General features: G+C 37.0%; 1 protein-coding gene across 2 annotated transcripts in view; it reads left to right on the top strand.

The window, feature by feature from the left end:
* Positions 1-17,773, top strand: part of LOC135217201 (endothelin-converting enzyme 1-like) — a 261,206-nt gene that overhangs the window by 108,610 nt on the left and 134,823 nt on the right. For both annotated transcript variants that reach the window (XM_064252934.1, XM_064252933.1), the window contains exon 4: positions 16,272-16,334. In XM_064252934.1, coding sequence (XP_064109004.1) covers positions 16,272-16,334 — 63 coding nt within the window. The remainder of the gene's footprint in view (positions 1-16,271; positions 16,335-17,773) is intronic.

Genomic DNA, 17,773 nt, shown 5'->3' with positions numbered 1-17,773 from the left:
TAGGTGTACTCACCCAAATGAGCCAGGCTTGTCTTTCGGGGATGCGGCAGTGTTTGCACCAAATAACATTTTATTTCGTTATTGATAGGTAATTTTTATGAAAATATTATTGAGTTAGTTTCCATGAACGTAACGTTTATTATGACTATCTTTCAGATTTCCCAAGTAACTTTTAAAAAAATTTAAGTATATCTTAGTTTAACGAGACAACTGAGCTGGTTAACAGCTCTCCTAGGGCTGGTCCGAAGGATCAGATCATTTTACTTGGCTAAGAACCACTTGGTTACCTAGCAACGGGACCTACAGCTTCTTGTGGGATCCGAACCACATTATATCGAGAAATGCACTTCCATTCACCAGAAATAAATTCCTCTCATTCCACGTTGGAAGAGTGAAGAATCGAATTCGCGACTACCGAATCTGAAATACCTACCCAGTTGTTTTCAATTTTACACCTGACCCTACCTGGCCCCAATGGAATGATTTAACAATAGCAGGTTATTATTTCATTACACCCGAAAACACCGCCTGAAATATTGTTGGACACTCACGCATGTTACGGTCGGGAACGTGAAGTTGCGCCATAGCGCTGTAGTAGATTCACATCAACCGTGCATTTGGTGTCTAGGCCAGTCCCTAACGACGCTCCTGATTGGCTGTTGAAAAGCCAATCGCAGTGCTGGAAACTCTCAGTCTCTTGAGAGAGTTCACATGGGTAAGATCTTTGTTCCAACTAGATCCTACCCATGTGAACTCTCGAGATAGACTGAGAGTTTCCAGCCCTGTGATTGGCTTATCAACAGCCAATCAGGAACAAAGATCCTACCCATGTGAACTTTCAAGAGAGACTGAGAGTTTCCAGCCCTGGGATTAGCTTATCAACAGCCAATCAGGAGCGTCGTAAGGGACTGGCCTAGACATAAAATGCACGGTTGATGTGAATTTACTTTAGTCCAAGAGTTTATGAATCTTAATCTGATGATGGGCCTCCGATAAATGTAAGTGCGTCTTGTTAGTTTTGCTGCTTCATTCGCTTGGATCTGTCATTTCGCTTTTGGTAAAATTTATTTTTTTTTTTCACTTCAATCAACTCTGCAGAACATGTTCACACACGTAGAGAGATGGCTTTCATAAGCGGCAGTTTCATTAGCAAAATGGGACACTGGGAGAAGAGAGAGAGAGAGAGAGAGAGAGAGAGAGAGAGAGAGAGAGAGAGAGAGAGAGAGAGAGAGAGAGAGAGAGAGAGAGACGGGTAACAAGGAAAATTGTCAAATGTCAGATCATGCCATACGCCCGAGAATCGACGTTCTCTGTACTTCCCTATGCACACTTATGTCTGGAAATTTCCAAGGCAATTAAAACTAATATTTCATATGAAACGCTGGAAGAGCTCATCTTCAGTTTAAAACCTAATTTTTCACAATCTGATTTTTGTGTTTGTGGGGGGGAGGGGGGGGGGATAAAAAAAACCCGCACATCAAAGCTGATAACGATTTTTGTAGACAGGATACCATACATTCTTATACGGCAATTTAGCCGTGATTGGCAACCTAACGAACCCGCGGAGTCTTGGTATAGCATGAGATGTTGCCTTCATTGAAGACGATCATTTTCCTCTTAGCAGAGTTGCCACTTATAACATTTTTGTGAATACGCACATGAATGTATGCTTGTATGTCAACATGTGTGCTTACGCAATCTCAGTCAGAGACAAACTACAAAATCTTTTCTGTAAGATATGAAAACAGTATTTTGAAACTTCACTAATTCCCTTTTCTGTTAATATCAAGATATTCCGTAATAACCTGGGTACTCGGCAAATTCATATTATTTTCCTGCTCTCGAAGAATCGATAAAATTCTTTCTTAGCCTTTTCATTCCCGAAAAGTTGTGAATTTCAGCTGCCACTGTTCGAAATAGAATCTGGAATAGCAAGGAAATTTCCGCTGATGGTAATGAGAGATAGTCAACACCTATAATGGCGAAGCTCTTTGGAGAAGTTATCTCGATGAAAGTGGGACTTCCGCAGAGATACAGTAAAGCTTTAGCCGTTCTAATGGTTTTTCATCCAGCGGAGGCAAGAAACTTTGTTTCCGTTTGGAACATCGTTGGCAAAGTGGGTTTGTTATCTAACTGGAATTTCAGTTAGTCTAAACTGAAACGGGTTTATGTTACTGATTTTCCCATTTATTCTATTTTTGTCATACATTAAAAATATGAATTTATCTGGTGAAATCAGCTGTCTGTCACGCTAGCCAAACACTTGGATACACTGGCAAGCAAGTAAATATGAACTGCATTTGAATAATTTATCTACCAAAAACCGTTTGTTTTCCTGATCTGCTGTTTAGTTTATATATAACCTCTTGTTTTTTGTCATTTCTTCTGTGAGATCACGAGATAGGATGTTTAAGTAATCTACGTAAAGCATGTCAGGTCTGCTTAGCTCATGGAACGTCAACATAACAGCATCCATTGGCAAGAGGCGAAAGTATCTGGCAAGGTTGCGTTCTGAAACCATTTCCAATGCCGAAATCCTAAGAGCACAGTTATTTGTTTTCCTTGAGTACCAGAGTTTAGATACAATGTCTCTCTAAATCATAGCTTAGATACAAGCTGAGTTCAGTCAGAAAGATTATTTTCCGTTGACATCCAATGATTTGGAGACTGAAGTCACTGAACAGAAAACCTGAAGGTTTTGCCAATTTACATCAGGGTTTTACTTCTTTGGTAGTTTTTTTATCGATGGCAAAATCGTTGGTATTTTCGTGAGTTTACTAATAAAACGATTCTTTGTATTTTATATATATGTGGTTTATATCTACGACCTTGTTTCTATATTTAGAACCGGGCGTAGATAACTTACCTGGAGCAGATCTGCTACTTTTGGGGTGAAGATATTTGCTCGCAATTACGAAGTGCAAAAGAGGAAAGTAAGTAAAGAAAAACAAGTATGATATACGTAACTCCCTAGGTTTTTTTTATTGTCTTTTGCACGCGAAATGATACAGGCTGAAGTGTATGTTATACTCCACACTAAGGTTAAGAGAGAGAGAGAGAGAGAGAGAGAGAGAGAGAGAGAGAGAGAGAGAGAGAGAGAGAGAGAGAGAGAGATAATTCCATTTAGGTTTTCGATGGTAAGAGAGGATAATGAAGAATGGTGTATAATTATCAGACCACCCGGGATTCGGATGAAAGGGGCAGGCTTCTGTTTGCTAGATTTTTCAACGGTCTTTTTAACTACTTTTTGTGTCGACTGGAGAAAAGTTTGACGCTACAGGGGAGTGTTAAGTTTTTACATAAGTTGACAGATAGACAGATTTGACGCATAATATTTTTTTTCGCGTTTTCCTTATCTTTATAGATAGATTCTCAGTCCGAAAACCTAATATTCCTGAAAGAAAGATATCTTGAAAGTTTGCTGAAAATGCAGTACTGATGCCACATATACTAGAACTGAAATGCAACGCTCCAGCATTTACTTATCATGAGGTAATAGTTAATCCATATTAACTATTACCTCATGTATTTTCCCGCTTTTACCTATCCTTTCATCTAGCCTAGCCTTTTTACTTTTTCTTTTATGTATCTCCACACTGCTTATTGCTTACTCTTGGAACTTCTTTTACTCTTCTTACAATACGGAAATGGTTCAACAGAAATGCTTCAGCCTATCGTCTATCTTTCACATTCAATATATATACTTCAGTTTCATAAATGAGATGTGTCTCAAAAAGATATCCAAACATTCTTACGATGACTTCCATACAAACTCCAATCCTCTTCCCAAGTTTTGGCTCACTCTGCTACCTACCTTAGCTTTAATTCCAAAGCATTATACCAATCAGCTGTTCCCATTTTCTGCTGTCCATGTTGGTAATCATTTCTCCATGTCTGGTTTGAAGAGGTGTCATGGTAATCGCTTTATAGCGAAGGATTACAAGTTAAAGGAAGGGAAAATGCATCTTCTTCGAGAAGTTCTGCAGCGAGGAGGCATTCGCGCACGTGTTAGAGGCGCCTGTTCTCATGATTGTTCTAGAATCACCAGGTGGGATATGGAACTCAACAGGCGCCGACGAGTCGTCGGAAAACGCCGCGTATTATGATGTTACTATTCACCTAGATCCTTCTAAAACGTTCCTGTCGTCTCGGGAGTCTGTGACGTTCGCTGGTAGGCCCCGCCCCCAGATCGCCGTATATATACGACTGACGAAGTATCAGAGATCAGATCATCAGTGAGAGACCAGCAGAGATCATCAGATCATCAGTGAGAGAACATCAGAGAGGGATAAGAGAAGAAGGAACAGACGAGAGTTTGATTGGAATCTGGTCAAGTCGTCCAGTTAGAGAGTGAGTGACAAAGATATTTCGACGTTGAGCTAGCCTTCAGAGATGAAACGTCCTACAAGCTGGTTTTGAGGAGTAACCTGCCCTTCGAGTATCAAGAATAGACATTGCTTTCTGCAGCACGGAGTCAAGAAGACGTCTGAAGTTATAGTTCTCCTTTGTGAAGCCATCGCTTCGAACATTGATTTTCGACAGCTGCAAAACTGGCCAGCAAGTATCTCATTACCTCACTGTTTCCCAAGTTCACGCATTGTAAGATTTTACTTTTGTCATGTAGTAAATAGGAGAAAGAATTCTGCATTTATCTTTGTTAGTAAGCTTGTAAATAAACCTTTGTTCTGTTGTGTTTCTTTCTATATTCGTATCCCCAGTTTCAACTGCTGGTGTTGAATTCTTTTTGTTTATTATAATAGCGAACCTGTAGCGGACCTCTGGGGTCCGTGACAAGAGGAAAAAATAAAAGTTGAAACTGATAAGATTAATTATTTCCGAAATGTGTGTGGCACAAGGAGTGGTAAAACGTTCAATCTAGGAGGGAAGTGTTTTAAGATGGAGAGAATGAAGGCAAATATTTTTAGTGAAAACTTGTGCATAATTCTGCATATTAGGGCAGTAAAGAAGAAAATTTTTAAAGTGCTAGGTAAATAGACTTGACAACGGGTGGGAATGTAAATCGTTATCATCCAGAATAAGAGTGCTAGCAAGTTAGAAGTCTGTAGAGGGGTGTCCGACATTGCTGATTTAACACTGGGAGGTAATCCTAAATTCAGAAAATAAAGCATCGTGTTTTGTCTTTTAGTTTGCTTCGTAGGTAAGTATAAGAAATCATAAGTAAGAAGTATTACTCTTTTTTTTATGTAATATGCTAGGAAAACAAAGTAACTCATGAATGAATAGAAACTTGGCCTGATGACCAAGTTGGGGGAAAGGTGAGATGTAGATTACGACTGCTTTTTACATACAGAAAGTAGTATAGTATATAAAAACAAAATGGGAGAACCGAGAAAATAATCTGTACATAAATTAAGTAAATTAACTAATTAAATAGAAAAACAGTCAACAACTATGATAATAAGATATGATGATACTATTCACATACTAGGCCACAGCACCACTTATAGAATACAGGAATCTGATTACATCCATTATATTCTGTAAATGAGTGCACGAACCAACAAAAAACTTTTAATCTACCATGTGATGGTATAAAGAACGATTTTGGTAAAAAGAAAAAAAAAGGAAAGGCAATGAAAGGTTGCTTTTGGCTCCTCAAGAATCTCTGAAACCATCATTGGCCGTTATGAATGGAAGCCATCCATTCAAATACAGTATTGGCTCCTACAAGTGGGTGGAGCTCATTACAAATGATTATAGATAAATTTAAATACTAAGTGTGAGATTAGAAATCCTTCAGACGCGCCTATCTTGGTTCTAGAGAAATCCAATTTTCAATTACAAAAAAAAAAAAAAACTGCAACTTGATGCGCTGCCAAAGTTAGCAGTGTGTCAGATACAAAATTCACTGAGCTGTACTTTCAGCCAATTAGTATTTGTTCATTGTATATATGATACATAGTTATTTGATGAAACAGTTATTTAGTTTTGCACAAGGTTAATTGGATATACTTTGTGTGTTTTTGTTTAATTTTTAAGTTTACAACGTAGGTAAAATTGTACCTACATAAAATTCGTACGTTAACGTTTTATTGCAATTTAAATAAGTTTGGAAGCGTCACTGGACACTTTTAGAAATGGAAAATTTGTAAAAATACCGTTGTAGAATAATTAAAAGATCAAGATATTGCTGAAAGCGTCTTTTTGTGGAAATGTTAGGCGCAATCCTACATGGTGAAATTATTACGAGCAACCATCTTTGGAGACATGAGGAGTAAAGCTGTTTTTAGGTGCCCGTAACAGTATCAATAGTTGCTTAAAAAAAAAATTCATGCAAATAAGAGAAGACAAGTAACAAAGCTGGTTACTTTCCTGACACGGCATTTCCGACCTTCAAGGCCTCACCATATTGATCTTGTCATCTGCAATGAGCAGCCATCAAAAGAAAGTCAGGGATTTCATTGGATTCCACACAGCCCATTCGGGTCCTTTCTCTGCCCGATAGATATTATTCCGGAGTCGAGCCTTTCATTTATGATGGCGAAATTAAAAGATGGAAGATTCCCTTATATTTGCATTAACTTTCTTCTCCCTCATATCATCCCTTTGTAATATTCACTTTTACCTTTTATACCTTTACTTTTTATTTCGAGTATTCTGTAGGTTGAGAGAAGATCTATATTAAGAAGGTAAATTCGAAAACAGACTCATAGATCAGACTTCAAATATTTACAAAATGATAAGTCTCAAATAATAATCTTTACTCGAATTTAGTAATCACATTCAGCCTAGGTCTCTGACCTTTAATAAGATTCCCAACACATGCCTTCAAAAATTGTCACAGTACATGTATGCTTTCCGCGTCGATGACTCCTATGCTACTCCAGTTTACATTCTCTCTCTCTCTCTCTCTCTCTCTCTCTCTCTCTCTCTCTCTCTCTCTCTCTCTTTCGCATGAAAAAATGGTACTCTGTTGTTTTACTCTTCAATATCCTGAATTCCTCCATAAGGAGGTTTTCTTTATTTATCAAATATCCTGATCAGTTTGGAAGACCATCTCAAATATCCTGCTGGGAGTGTAGGGTCCGAGGAGGAGGGTCAACTCCTCGGCCCTTTCATGGCCTGAAGGGAGGACCTGTCGTGAGAAAACGACAGTGGCGAAGGAGGGAAAAGAGACAGGATATGATTCTGTGATATCTCTCAGTTTTGTCCCTCTTGAAAAGGCAAAGCAAATGATGCGTCTCACTGGGCAATAATCATTGTTTTGCTAGAACTTGATGAGGTTTTTCTATAACCTTCCTGAGCAGTTCCTCAAACGGAATTCTTTTCATTTTATTTCGGTTAAAGGGATAACTTACTCTTTTCGCAAAAGATTTGCCAAGTATATGACTTCTTTACACTAAAAGTATTAACTGCAACATTGCAGTTTCTGAAAAATCAGGTTTTGTTTGGCTGTATTAAAGTTGCCCCGACCTCATTGTATCATTTTTTAAAAAGAAGTTACAGATCCTTTTTTTTTTAGATACCTCTCCCAAAAATATCATCATTCTGATAATGTAGTGAAGAGAATTTTAGATAATTGACGTTAATGCCTCACTGATCTAAGTACAGACTCACGGAACCTAAACTGTAGAGTCCAGTGTCATTTAGAACAGGGGATAGGAACCTTTTTTTCAGTGTCGTGGGAGTGCGTTCACAACCAAGCTTTATACAGTACATGAAGAATTGATTTTGAAGTATTATGGACCATCAAAGAAAATTAAATTTCGAAATATGGATATCATGATCTAAACCCAGTAAGCTTTTAAGGACAGGATTGCCAAGCACTCCTAAATAGCGGTCTTCATTCTCATAAGCGTGAAGGCTGCTATATAGGTTTAATTGTTTATAGGAGGAATTCTTTCAGTTTTCTGCAAGAAGTTGGATTGAGACAATGTATATATGCAGTCGAGTTAATATGATATTAGGGAAAGAAATTGCTCACTGTTAACCTTTTCTTTTTAAAGAACAACGGAAGAAAAAATTCTCTCATTCTATAACCAGAAGATTTATGGTTCCATATTTGCGGAAACATTAGGTGATTAGATTTTTGATGAATGTACCTCATCCCTCTCTTGGCGTTTTTATAGAAAGATTTCTCTTTCACCGGGAATCCTGTGTTACTTTTTATTGGCGATAAACTTTTTTTTTTTTAATTCTAGCAGCTGTTGTCGCTCATATGGTTTAAGTCCCAGAGAAAAAGCATGACAGAAAATGAAGCAAAATAAAATTAAACTTAAGAATAAAACTTGAACTGCAATAAAAGAAGTCTGTAGATATATATATATATATATATATATATATATATATATATATTATATATATATATATATATGTATGTATGTATGTACGTATGTATGTATGTATATTTATATATATACAAATGGATATGTTATGTAACACCAAAAAAGATCCAATTTTGAAACTAGTGGGAATCTGATGAAAGGAAGCAATATATGACTAAGAGAGAGAGAGAGAGAGAGAGAGAGAGAGAGACGAGAGAAGAGAGAGAGAGACAGAGGGGATGAGGGGTGAGGAAAACCCCTGAGTACGGTAACACGATCGTAAAAAGAAACGTCGAAAAAGTCAAAGAAAATCTCCAGAAAAAAGTTTGGATGAGAAGGGAGGGAGACATGAGTCAAGAAGGAGAGAGAGAGAGAGAGAGAGTATGTGAACAGAGTGTGGGAGAGAGAGAGAGGGAGGGAGAACCAGGGGGGGGGGGGAACTGAAGAGAAGGTTTGGGTAGGTTGGGGGGGTGGGGGGGGGGGGGGGGGGGGGGGGGGGCCTCTGATGAGGAGATGAAAAGAGAGAGGGAAGGGTGAAGCATCGTCAAATATTCAGGTAAGCATACTTAGTCTGGTTTACCCTAACATGGCCCAACCTTGGATTCCTCAATAAGAAGCATCTGTAAAGGAGATGTTTCCAGCACCAAAGGCCGCAACACCCCTTTCTGGACGGCCTCTCTCCACCCCCTCCCCCCTTTCTTGGCCATTCCCCCTACCCCGGCCCTCCACCTCGCCCTCATCAGTGATAATTATCTCTCCTTCTCTTCCCGTTTCTTTGGAGTTAGACGACAACCAGAATTCGGTATACGACCTTACCGAGTCTCGTATTTTTTTTCGTAATTTTTTTTTTCAGGCAAAAATGTTAACCTTTTAAAAACTGTTGGTAGGTGATTGTTTTTGATATGCATTTTGCTTAATATTTTTTCAGTCTGACAGTTCATTAAAATTTCAATGGTCTTCCGTTGTAGTTTCAAGATTTTAAAGTAGCAGTGACTGTCCAGAGATGGAATTTAGACAGCGAAATCAAAGACTATTTCAGAAGGAGATTTTTGTAAAACTCGTCGGTCAGAGTTGATAATAAGAAAAATTCCTTTCATTATTATTTTTCCTGTATAATAATAAAATCAATTCAGGTTACTATTTGGAATATACGCTTGTATTTCATTTTTTTTACGCACCGAAAACTATCATTTCTGATGTTTGTGTCGAGGATGAATTCCTTATGGGTGTCTGTAAGGATTTTCGATATGAATTGCCTGGAAAATGTTTTAAGATTTGTGGGTTTCCCTGACTTGATTATGCTAAAGATTCAGCCGGAAGCCCGTTGCCATGCGATCTCTTCTCAGCTGTAGATTGCATCTTCTTCATCCCGAGTAACCGTTTCATTAAATTAGAAAAATTTTCATAAAAATGTAATTGGATTGGCCATAATGATTAAGGCAATCGTTTAGCTCATTAGAGAACCTGGTGCCGAAAACCAGTAGTTAAAAGTTAAGTATATCTGAGTTTAACCAGACAAATGAGCTGATTAACAGCTCTCCTATATAGGGCTGGCCCGAAGGATTAGATTTTTATTTACGTGGCTAGGAGCCAATTGGTTTACTTAGCAACGGGACCTACAACTTATTGTGGGATCCGTACCACGTTATATCGAGAAATAAATTTCTGATCAGAAATAAATTCCTCTGATTCCTTATTGGCGGCAGGCGGGAACGAACTCGGTCTACCAGATTGGTAGGGCAGTAAGCAAACCACTAGTCCAATGAGGAACTGAAAACCAGGAGTGAAAGAGAGATCTGGGCCGGATTTGATAAAGCCAATTGGATAGTTAATTGGTGTGTTATATAGTCATTCAGTTGTAGTAGGTTATTACCAGGATAGTTAGCATCTGGAATGTAACACAATCACGCACGCATACGTGTATATATATATAGATATTATATATTTATATATATATATATATATATATATATATATATATATATATATATATATATGAACTTGACCTTTACATTAGGTTATTTCAGAAGTCGTACAAAGATTTCAATATAGTTGAAATGTGTTTTTCATACCCGTTTTTAGGTGCATATGCCTATTTTTATAAACATTTTATTTTTTCATCACATTTTATTTCGTATACTGATAAAAAAACGGTATATATCTGAGTCTTATGCGGAAAATATGAAATTAACCCAGTGCAAGCAGATCATACAGTTGAAAACTGCGCTTTGTATCCAGAGACGGGCTGAAACAAAACTTTCAGGGGAAATATAAATAAGCGATGCTCTTTCTCAGAAAGTAGATTAAGAAAACAGCGGAGGACTTGTAAAGACTTAATTAAATCCTTCATGGTAAATACCGGTTCCTTCCACCCTGACCTAACCACGAGCCCCGCCGGCAAAATGTTTGCATTTCATGTAACTAAACTTAAAGGAGAGCAGGTGAGCCGGACGAAGGACCGACGGCTGAATTACTGATGATGCGCCGTTAGGCCCAGTGATGCTGCAGATTTGGGTTGGATTAGGATTTCATTGCTTGTAGGCCTTCCTTCAGTGCAGGTTCGCGCATTGTCAGATGCTCTTGATAAGTGAACGGGTGATAAATAGAGGTTATTTTATTGGTAAATAAATACACATATGTCTATATATATATATATATATATATATATATATATATATATATTATATATATTATATATATATATATATATATATATACGCATATGCTTTCATCAGTAAGACATTCCATCCAGATGCTATGATATAAAGATTTAGAATGTAGCATGCAGCATGATCGCATGCGGAATGTAAAAATATCTTTGCATCATATACAAACACATGTAAAAGTGTATATGTGCATATATATATATATACACACACACACACGCATATACATACATACATACATACATACGTATGCACACTTTTACATATGTTTGTATATGTGTATATGATACAAAGATATTTTTACATTCCGCATGCTATAATGCTGCATGCTACAATCTAAATCTTTACATCATAGCATCTGGATGTAAAGTCTTACTGATGAAAGCATAGCCAAAAAGTACCACTAGAGAACCCAGAAAAGGTTCGGTACAAACTCAAGGTCACACAAATGTACAATTGAAAATTAAATGGCCACAGAGGTGGCTAAAAGACGTTTGCCATTGCATGATATAAATCATATAAATAATGATTGCTGCGCATCTACGTTTCACTTGAGACCCTTGACTTCCTTTTCGACTTTTTCATGGAAGATCATTGTCATTTTTGATGGAATGACAAAACACCTTTAATATATTTGTTATGTTATGAACATTAGATTCTGAAATAGAATTTTGGCACCTACTACCATACTGTCATTATATTGAACACTCCTATTCTTCTTTTTCTTCTTCTCAGCTTAATCCTAAGTCGGGGTCACTTTATAATAAGCCTCCTCCAGCTGCTTCTGTCTTGAACGGCGCCTTTCATAATTGGATTTGACAGATATTTTGCCTGCGGACGCCTTTCCTGACTCCAACCTTGCCCTATTCGTCCGGGCCTGGGACAGGCATTGAGTTGGCTTAATTTCCTCTCTCTCTCTCTCTCTCTCTCTCTCTCTCTCTCTCTCTCTCTCTCTCTCTCTCTCTCTCTCTCTCTCTCTCTCTCTCTCCTAGTGACCAAGTTGACTGTATGTTTATATAGGTATTGAAGCAAAGTCTGTAGTTAATGAAAATTGTATTAGAATATAAACTGAATCAGATGCTGCTAAAACCCGGACTAGTAATCAACTTCATTTTGATTGTACTTAAAACAAAAGCAGTTTCAACAAATTCGTTCAACACATCGTGAAGGAAATAAATTTTCTACGTTTTGTAATGAAATCATAACAGTAATAATAAAATTAACTGTAAAAGATAATACAGCATCATCTCTGGTGGAGTATTTACAATTTTCCGTCTGAGGATCTACTGCTGGGGTCCAGAGCGGAGAATTGCAGAAGTGGGATGAAACTGAAAATTGATTTCTTGACTTATAAATAATGTGTGCACGGAATAAGTTACGGTAGTTTACTGCTCATTTTCACAGTGTTTTTTATGGAGAATGATTTAATTTTGGATTATTAAAAACAAAACGGCATCGTTTTCCCAGTACCTTGAGTGAACATTTTTGAAAGCAATTTTCTAGCTCTGGTGTCCATTTTCCTTACTTAATTTGTGTGCTGTTCATACATTGTAGTGTCTTGCTTTGTTTTCTCAATAATAAAGAAAACAGTAAAATATTTGTATTTAACTCCTTTTATTATTTTTTTTTTTTGTAAAGTATCAAATATTTACTTTTAAAAAATTGGTTTGCCTCGTTAGTGTTGAAGTGTGGACTAGATTACATTTTACGAAATAAATTTTTGGGCAATACCAGTAAAAGTTCCCCGATCTCAGATCCATTGCCACTTGGTCATTGTGTGTACCTGTTAACAAACCCACCCTGAGGTCGAAGTAGGACTAAGCCATACTGTTCCAGAAGTCAACAGATTTCATTCAACGACGTTTTCTCCCAATACCTGTCTCATGAGGAGCCTCTAACCAAATTGATTTTATTTAGGTCGTATTAAAGATATTACACAACTATTAGTTATGAAAAATACCCTTTTTTCTTTTTTTCGAGTCCGCTTTTTATTATTAAAGGAAGGGAAATCCAGATGTTGGGAAATAAGGCCAATACTTTGCCCGTTCCAGAGAGCAGTACAAATTAACTAGCAATAATCGGTACCTGTTAAATCAATTAAGGGGATTACTGAGACAAGTGATCTTCAGCTGTTGAAATTTAGTATCCTATATTTAGGACAGCCCTTTTTTTCTACTTAAATTCACTGAATTTTATCAATTATTCGGTAGTGTATTTTTCCACTCAGTTTTTCTTTTATTCGTTTCGCATGTAGAATTTATTTGGAAACCTGGTCAGGAAACAAATAATCCTGTGTTTTACACGTGACAGTAAGCATTTATTGTGCGACAAAAGGAGATGTCTGTACAATGTCTGTAACATCAGATACAACGCTGACGAAGAACTGAGTTTACATTTGGTATCTATTTCCAAGGAACCTTCTCGTCTATTCATGAGGAAGATTTGAAAAAAAAAGAAGGAATTCCAAGCATTCCAGAAAATAACCCCAAGCTTTTTCAGTGTGCGTGGCATCACTCTCCACGAAAATCGAAATTTTCTGTTGTACTGGACTTCTTCCTCTTGGCGTTGAAGTAAAGGAAAGTGGGATTCTTTTAAACTTCTCACACACACATATATGTATACATATATGTATACATATATGTATGCATGTGTGTGTATATATATATATATATATATATAGATATATATATATGTGTGTGTGTGTGTGTGTGTGTGTGTGTGTGTGTGTGTGTGTGTGTATGTATGTAGTATATGGACGTGTGTGTCATTTGCTCATGCATGCGTATTTCCTCCCGCTTATATTAGCTTGACTGTATGATTTATTCAAAAACAATACATAGCTAAACCAGACGTGAAAATGTAAAATTTTTGAAGCTCATTCAACTCTCTCTTTATGCTTTCGCACACAGACGGACGGACAGACAGACAGGGGAGGGGGAAGATTGAAGCTTATTAATTTAGACTCTTGTATCCAATGCTATATTTATATTTTATCCGTATCGTTTCAGTGACATATATTGTCATCCTTATTTATCGGATATGTTCTTCGAGATTATCATCCTCATCTCTCTCTCTCTCTCTCTCTCTCTCTCTCTCTCTCTCTCTCTCTCTCTCTCTCTCTCTCTCTCTCTCTCTCTCAGAGGATGTAGGGTGTGAGAATGTTTCTCTCTCTCTCTCTCTCTCTCTTCTCTCTCTCTCTCTCTCTTCTCAAGGTGAGAGACAATAAGATTATTTCGTATGTCTGTCTCTCTTTCATAGATTCAAACGCATCCAAAGTTGTCACTGAAATCATGATAATTAGCAAACAAAGGTAAAATTGCATAACCCTAAAATTGACACCGTTTTGGTACGCAGAAAAACCAATTACACATGAGCAGTGAATGAAGGTTTGATTGAAATTCCATAAAGAAACGGATAAACTTTTCTTATCCTTTAAAGTAAATACGAAAAGAAAACATCTGCGATAGCAAAGAATAGAAATGGAATCCATTTCAGCTCAATTAAGTTTTTTTTCAATTAGTAGAAGTAATGAAATTTGTGAGGAGCTGTGACCAAACGAGATGTGTTTTATTATCAACTGTGTTCGTCTGTATGGAAGGTGAGGTCGACCTGACTTGCTTAAATCGTGCGTTTAGAACATCCATGGATAAATGAAAACAAGTAGTAGAAACCAGACTGAAAGAAATAATCTCGAAGTCTCGGTGTTTTTCTCTTCAGAGGTGACATTAGATTCCTTACAGAAGGACACCGTGCAGGAAAGGATAAATTTACAGTTAAATTCTTTTAGATTAATTTTTTGTATTTCTGTCTTGCATTCAATTAATAAGTAAGAATGACAGTTTAATACAGTTCATTCTTCGTTTCCGAAGTTCCTGACAGTTTCAGTGGGAATACGGATCCTAATGCGGTCCTTTGTCAGCCACTAGTTAGTCAAAGGCCATGCCCACTAAAGATGCAGGATATCAAGTGAAGGATGGTTTCATTTTGATGCAGTTGAAATAATCAAACTCATTAGTATAAAGCTAGTCACTATTAGACAAAAAGTATCAGATTTACCTCCGACATCTAGCAAAGTGTCAGAATTTGCTCACTGTATATGGGAACAGCCCTTTATACAAAGCGACTAATCCCAACATAAATTTGGAGGAACTGCTAAGTATTAAGATTTAGAAGTATTAGACGAAACAGTAAAAACAAATATTGGAATCGCTAACCAAAGTCATGTCTATTCTAATTCAAGATACCATCTGATTCTGTGTCATTAGAATATAAAATGATGAATGATACTGGGAAACAGATATCAGGAACGGCGCACAAAGAAAGGGAAACTATTTTTTATTTTATAAAGACTAGAGTCATCCGTCCATGAATGGGTAGGACATGAAATGGTCTGTAGACAACTGATGGAGAAGATGGCAAAGTGAGAACTAGCAAATCGCTAACATAAAAAATGGAAAGGGACACAGATGAAGCCATCAGCACCAGAAACGAAGGGGTCGGAGGATAAAATGAGGATGATTGTCCAGAAGGAGGAAAGGCAAATCCAGATACTTCTTGAGGGTAGATCGGGTTAAATGAAAACGGTTCATTTCCTATTTATAAGGTTCTAAACCATATAGAATTACTTTTGCAATAAGCCCTGTAACTTTAAAATTAATTCAGTTCTGAAGAAACAAAGTTAGTAATAAGTTGATTGAAGAGGTAGAAGGGTTTTGAGAAAGAGAAAGGTTTCCTCGTAATTCCACTTACACAATGATTATGATTTTTAACTTTATTTCAGGTCTAATAATTACTCAGGGTGGTAAGTGACTTTTTCTTAGATTTTTTTAAATTATAATAATTCTGCTACTTAATGCACGGTTCAAAGAAACTATATAGTGGTTCCCAAACTTTTTTGTCATTTCCCCCTGCACCCAGTTCAACCATCCAGATCCCCCCCCCCCCCCCCCTTTCATGTGTATGAGGGAAAGAGTAGTTAAAACACACTGTGACTATTTACTAATTTATTTTTCAAATGTACAAATATACTGATAAACAGGTATTATCTCTCTCTCTCTCTCTCTCTCTCTCTCTCTCTCTCTCTCTCAGACATGAGAAAATCCATCTGAGATTTTTTTAGTTAGTAGGTAGTGTAATTATTTCCCCCCTGGTAGCTTCAAATTTCCCCCAGTTTGGGAACCACTGGACTATAGTTTACCATGGTGGTCATTAACAATAAGAAATCCATTGGGAAGTTGCCTCAGGATGTTGCCATTCAACATCGACTGGTCGAGTGAAGTTTGAGAAATTTATTAACCCTGTTTTTCCTTGTGATTTTCAGCTGATGCCGTCGGGATTTTCGATGCCTCATCCGAGTTATTATGACCGGACGCCAAACACAGAGGTAAGAAGAATATTTTTGTCTTCCTTTGAGCCGGATAATGTTGGGATGTACTACGTGTGCAAGTATACACATTATGCATCCGAGTATGAATATCATCATACTCAATTGGGAGAAAATGATATGTGTGTCCGCTGACGTGTGCGTGTGTTTGTGAGAATTGTAACTGGTGGCTATTTTTTCCCATGGACATCACGCAGTAAACTTTTTATTTGCCAGGCGACTAGTTAGGTCAGCCTAATGCTGTTAAGTGACCTCGGGATTGCATGAGAACTTTTATAATGAGTTGATGATTAGCATTAATTAGTCAGGACTAGATTTTAATTTTTCCTATTTTGGTTTATTCGTCGTTGTTTCGACTTTATTAAATTGTTTGTTTTTATTCCATGTTTATTTGAGAGCTCAAAGATCATTCTAACACTGGCCAACATCAGTTGACCTGCATTCAGATGAATGTTATTGATTTAAAAGGGAGAGATGGGTTCTTTCTTTCTCGAGTTGCGGACATGAACTGCAACCTGTACAAATGTACATAACATATAGATAGGCAAACAGACATTATATATATATATATATATATATATTTATATGTGTGTGTGTGTGTGTGTGTGTGTGTGTGTGTACTTTATAATTAGTTATGTAGATACGTTTCCTCATGACTTTCATTATTTACGTATATAGCCTTTCCAAGAAACTTATACATCTTCACACACATACATATACAAATACATATATATATATATATATATATAATATTATATATATATATATATATATATATATATATATATATATATATGTGTTAACCCCCCCTTTATTCCCTAAACTACACAAACTGGGAACTCTTACCTGTTACCAACGGTGCCCTGTCTGTAAGATGTCACGAGGCTTATTAAGACTGCGTAAATATAAAAAATATCATTTATTTCCCAGAGCAATTGGTTATAACAAAGAACAAAATGATTAACAAGTCATAATGGCATAAATACCCAAATCTGCCCATAAAGAAACCAATAAGATAACATTCTACCTTCCTGACTAAGGTTACACTCTCAAACCCCAAACAAGTCATATTGTCTAGTATTCGTCAGTTAGAGAATCCCATTCCTAATCAACCATGGAATCGGACCCATCTGTAATAAAGATAATAATTATATAGACACCCCACGTCACACTTTTCAAAGTATTTACGTAATGAGAATATTTCCACACTTCTCTCTCTTTTCCAAAAGGTAACAGTTTTTCTAAGTTTTTATAGAACGTGTCTTACCTTTTCGATGGGCGTTTTCTCCCGACACTTCGAGCAACCGCTTGTTCTCTCCTTTGCACAGAGAATGCGTCTTCCACAAGTACCCTGAACCAGTAGGCCTGTAATACGCGTACAAACGAATGCACATGCCTCGCAAACGGGGAATGACCTCTGAGACAAGTTGCTTGTTCAG

This window comes from Macrobrachium nipponense, chromosome 7 (assembly GCF_015104395.2).
Source record: "Macrobrachium nipponense isolate FS-2020 chromosome 7, ASM1510439v2, whole genome shotgun sequence".
NCBI classification, from domain to species: Eukaryota; Metazoa; Arthropoda; class Malacostraca; order Decapoda; family Palaemonidae; genus Macrobrachium; species Macrobrachium nipponense.
The sequence above is the reverse complement of the archived record's forward strand: the minus strand, read 5'-3'. Positions and strand labels throughout refer to the sequence as shown.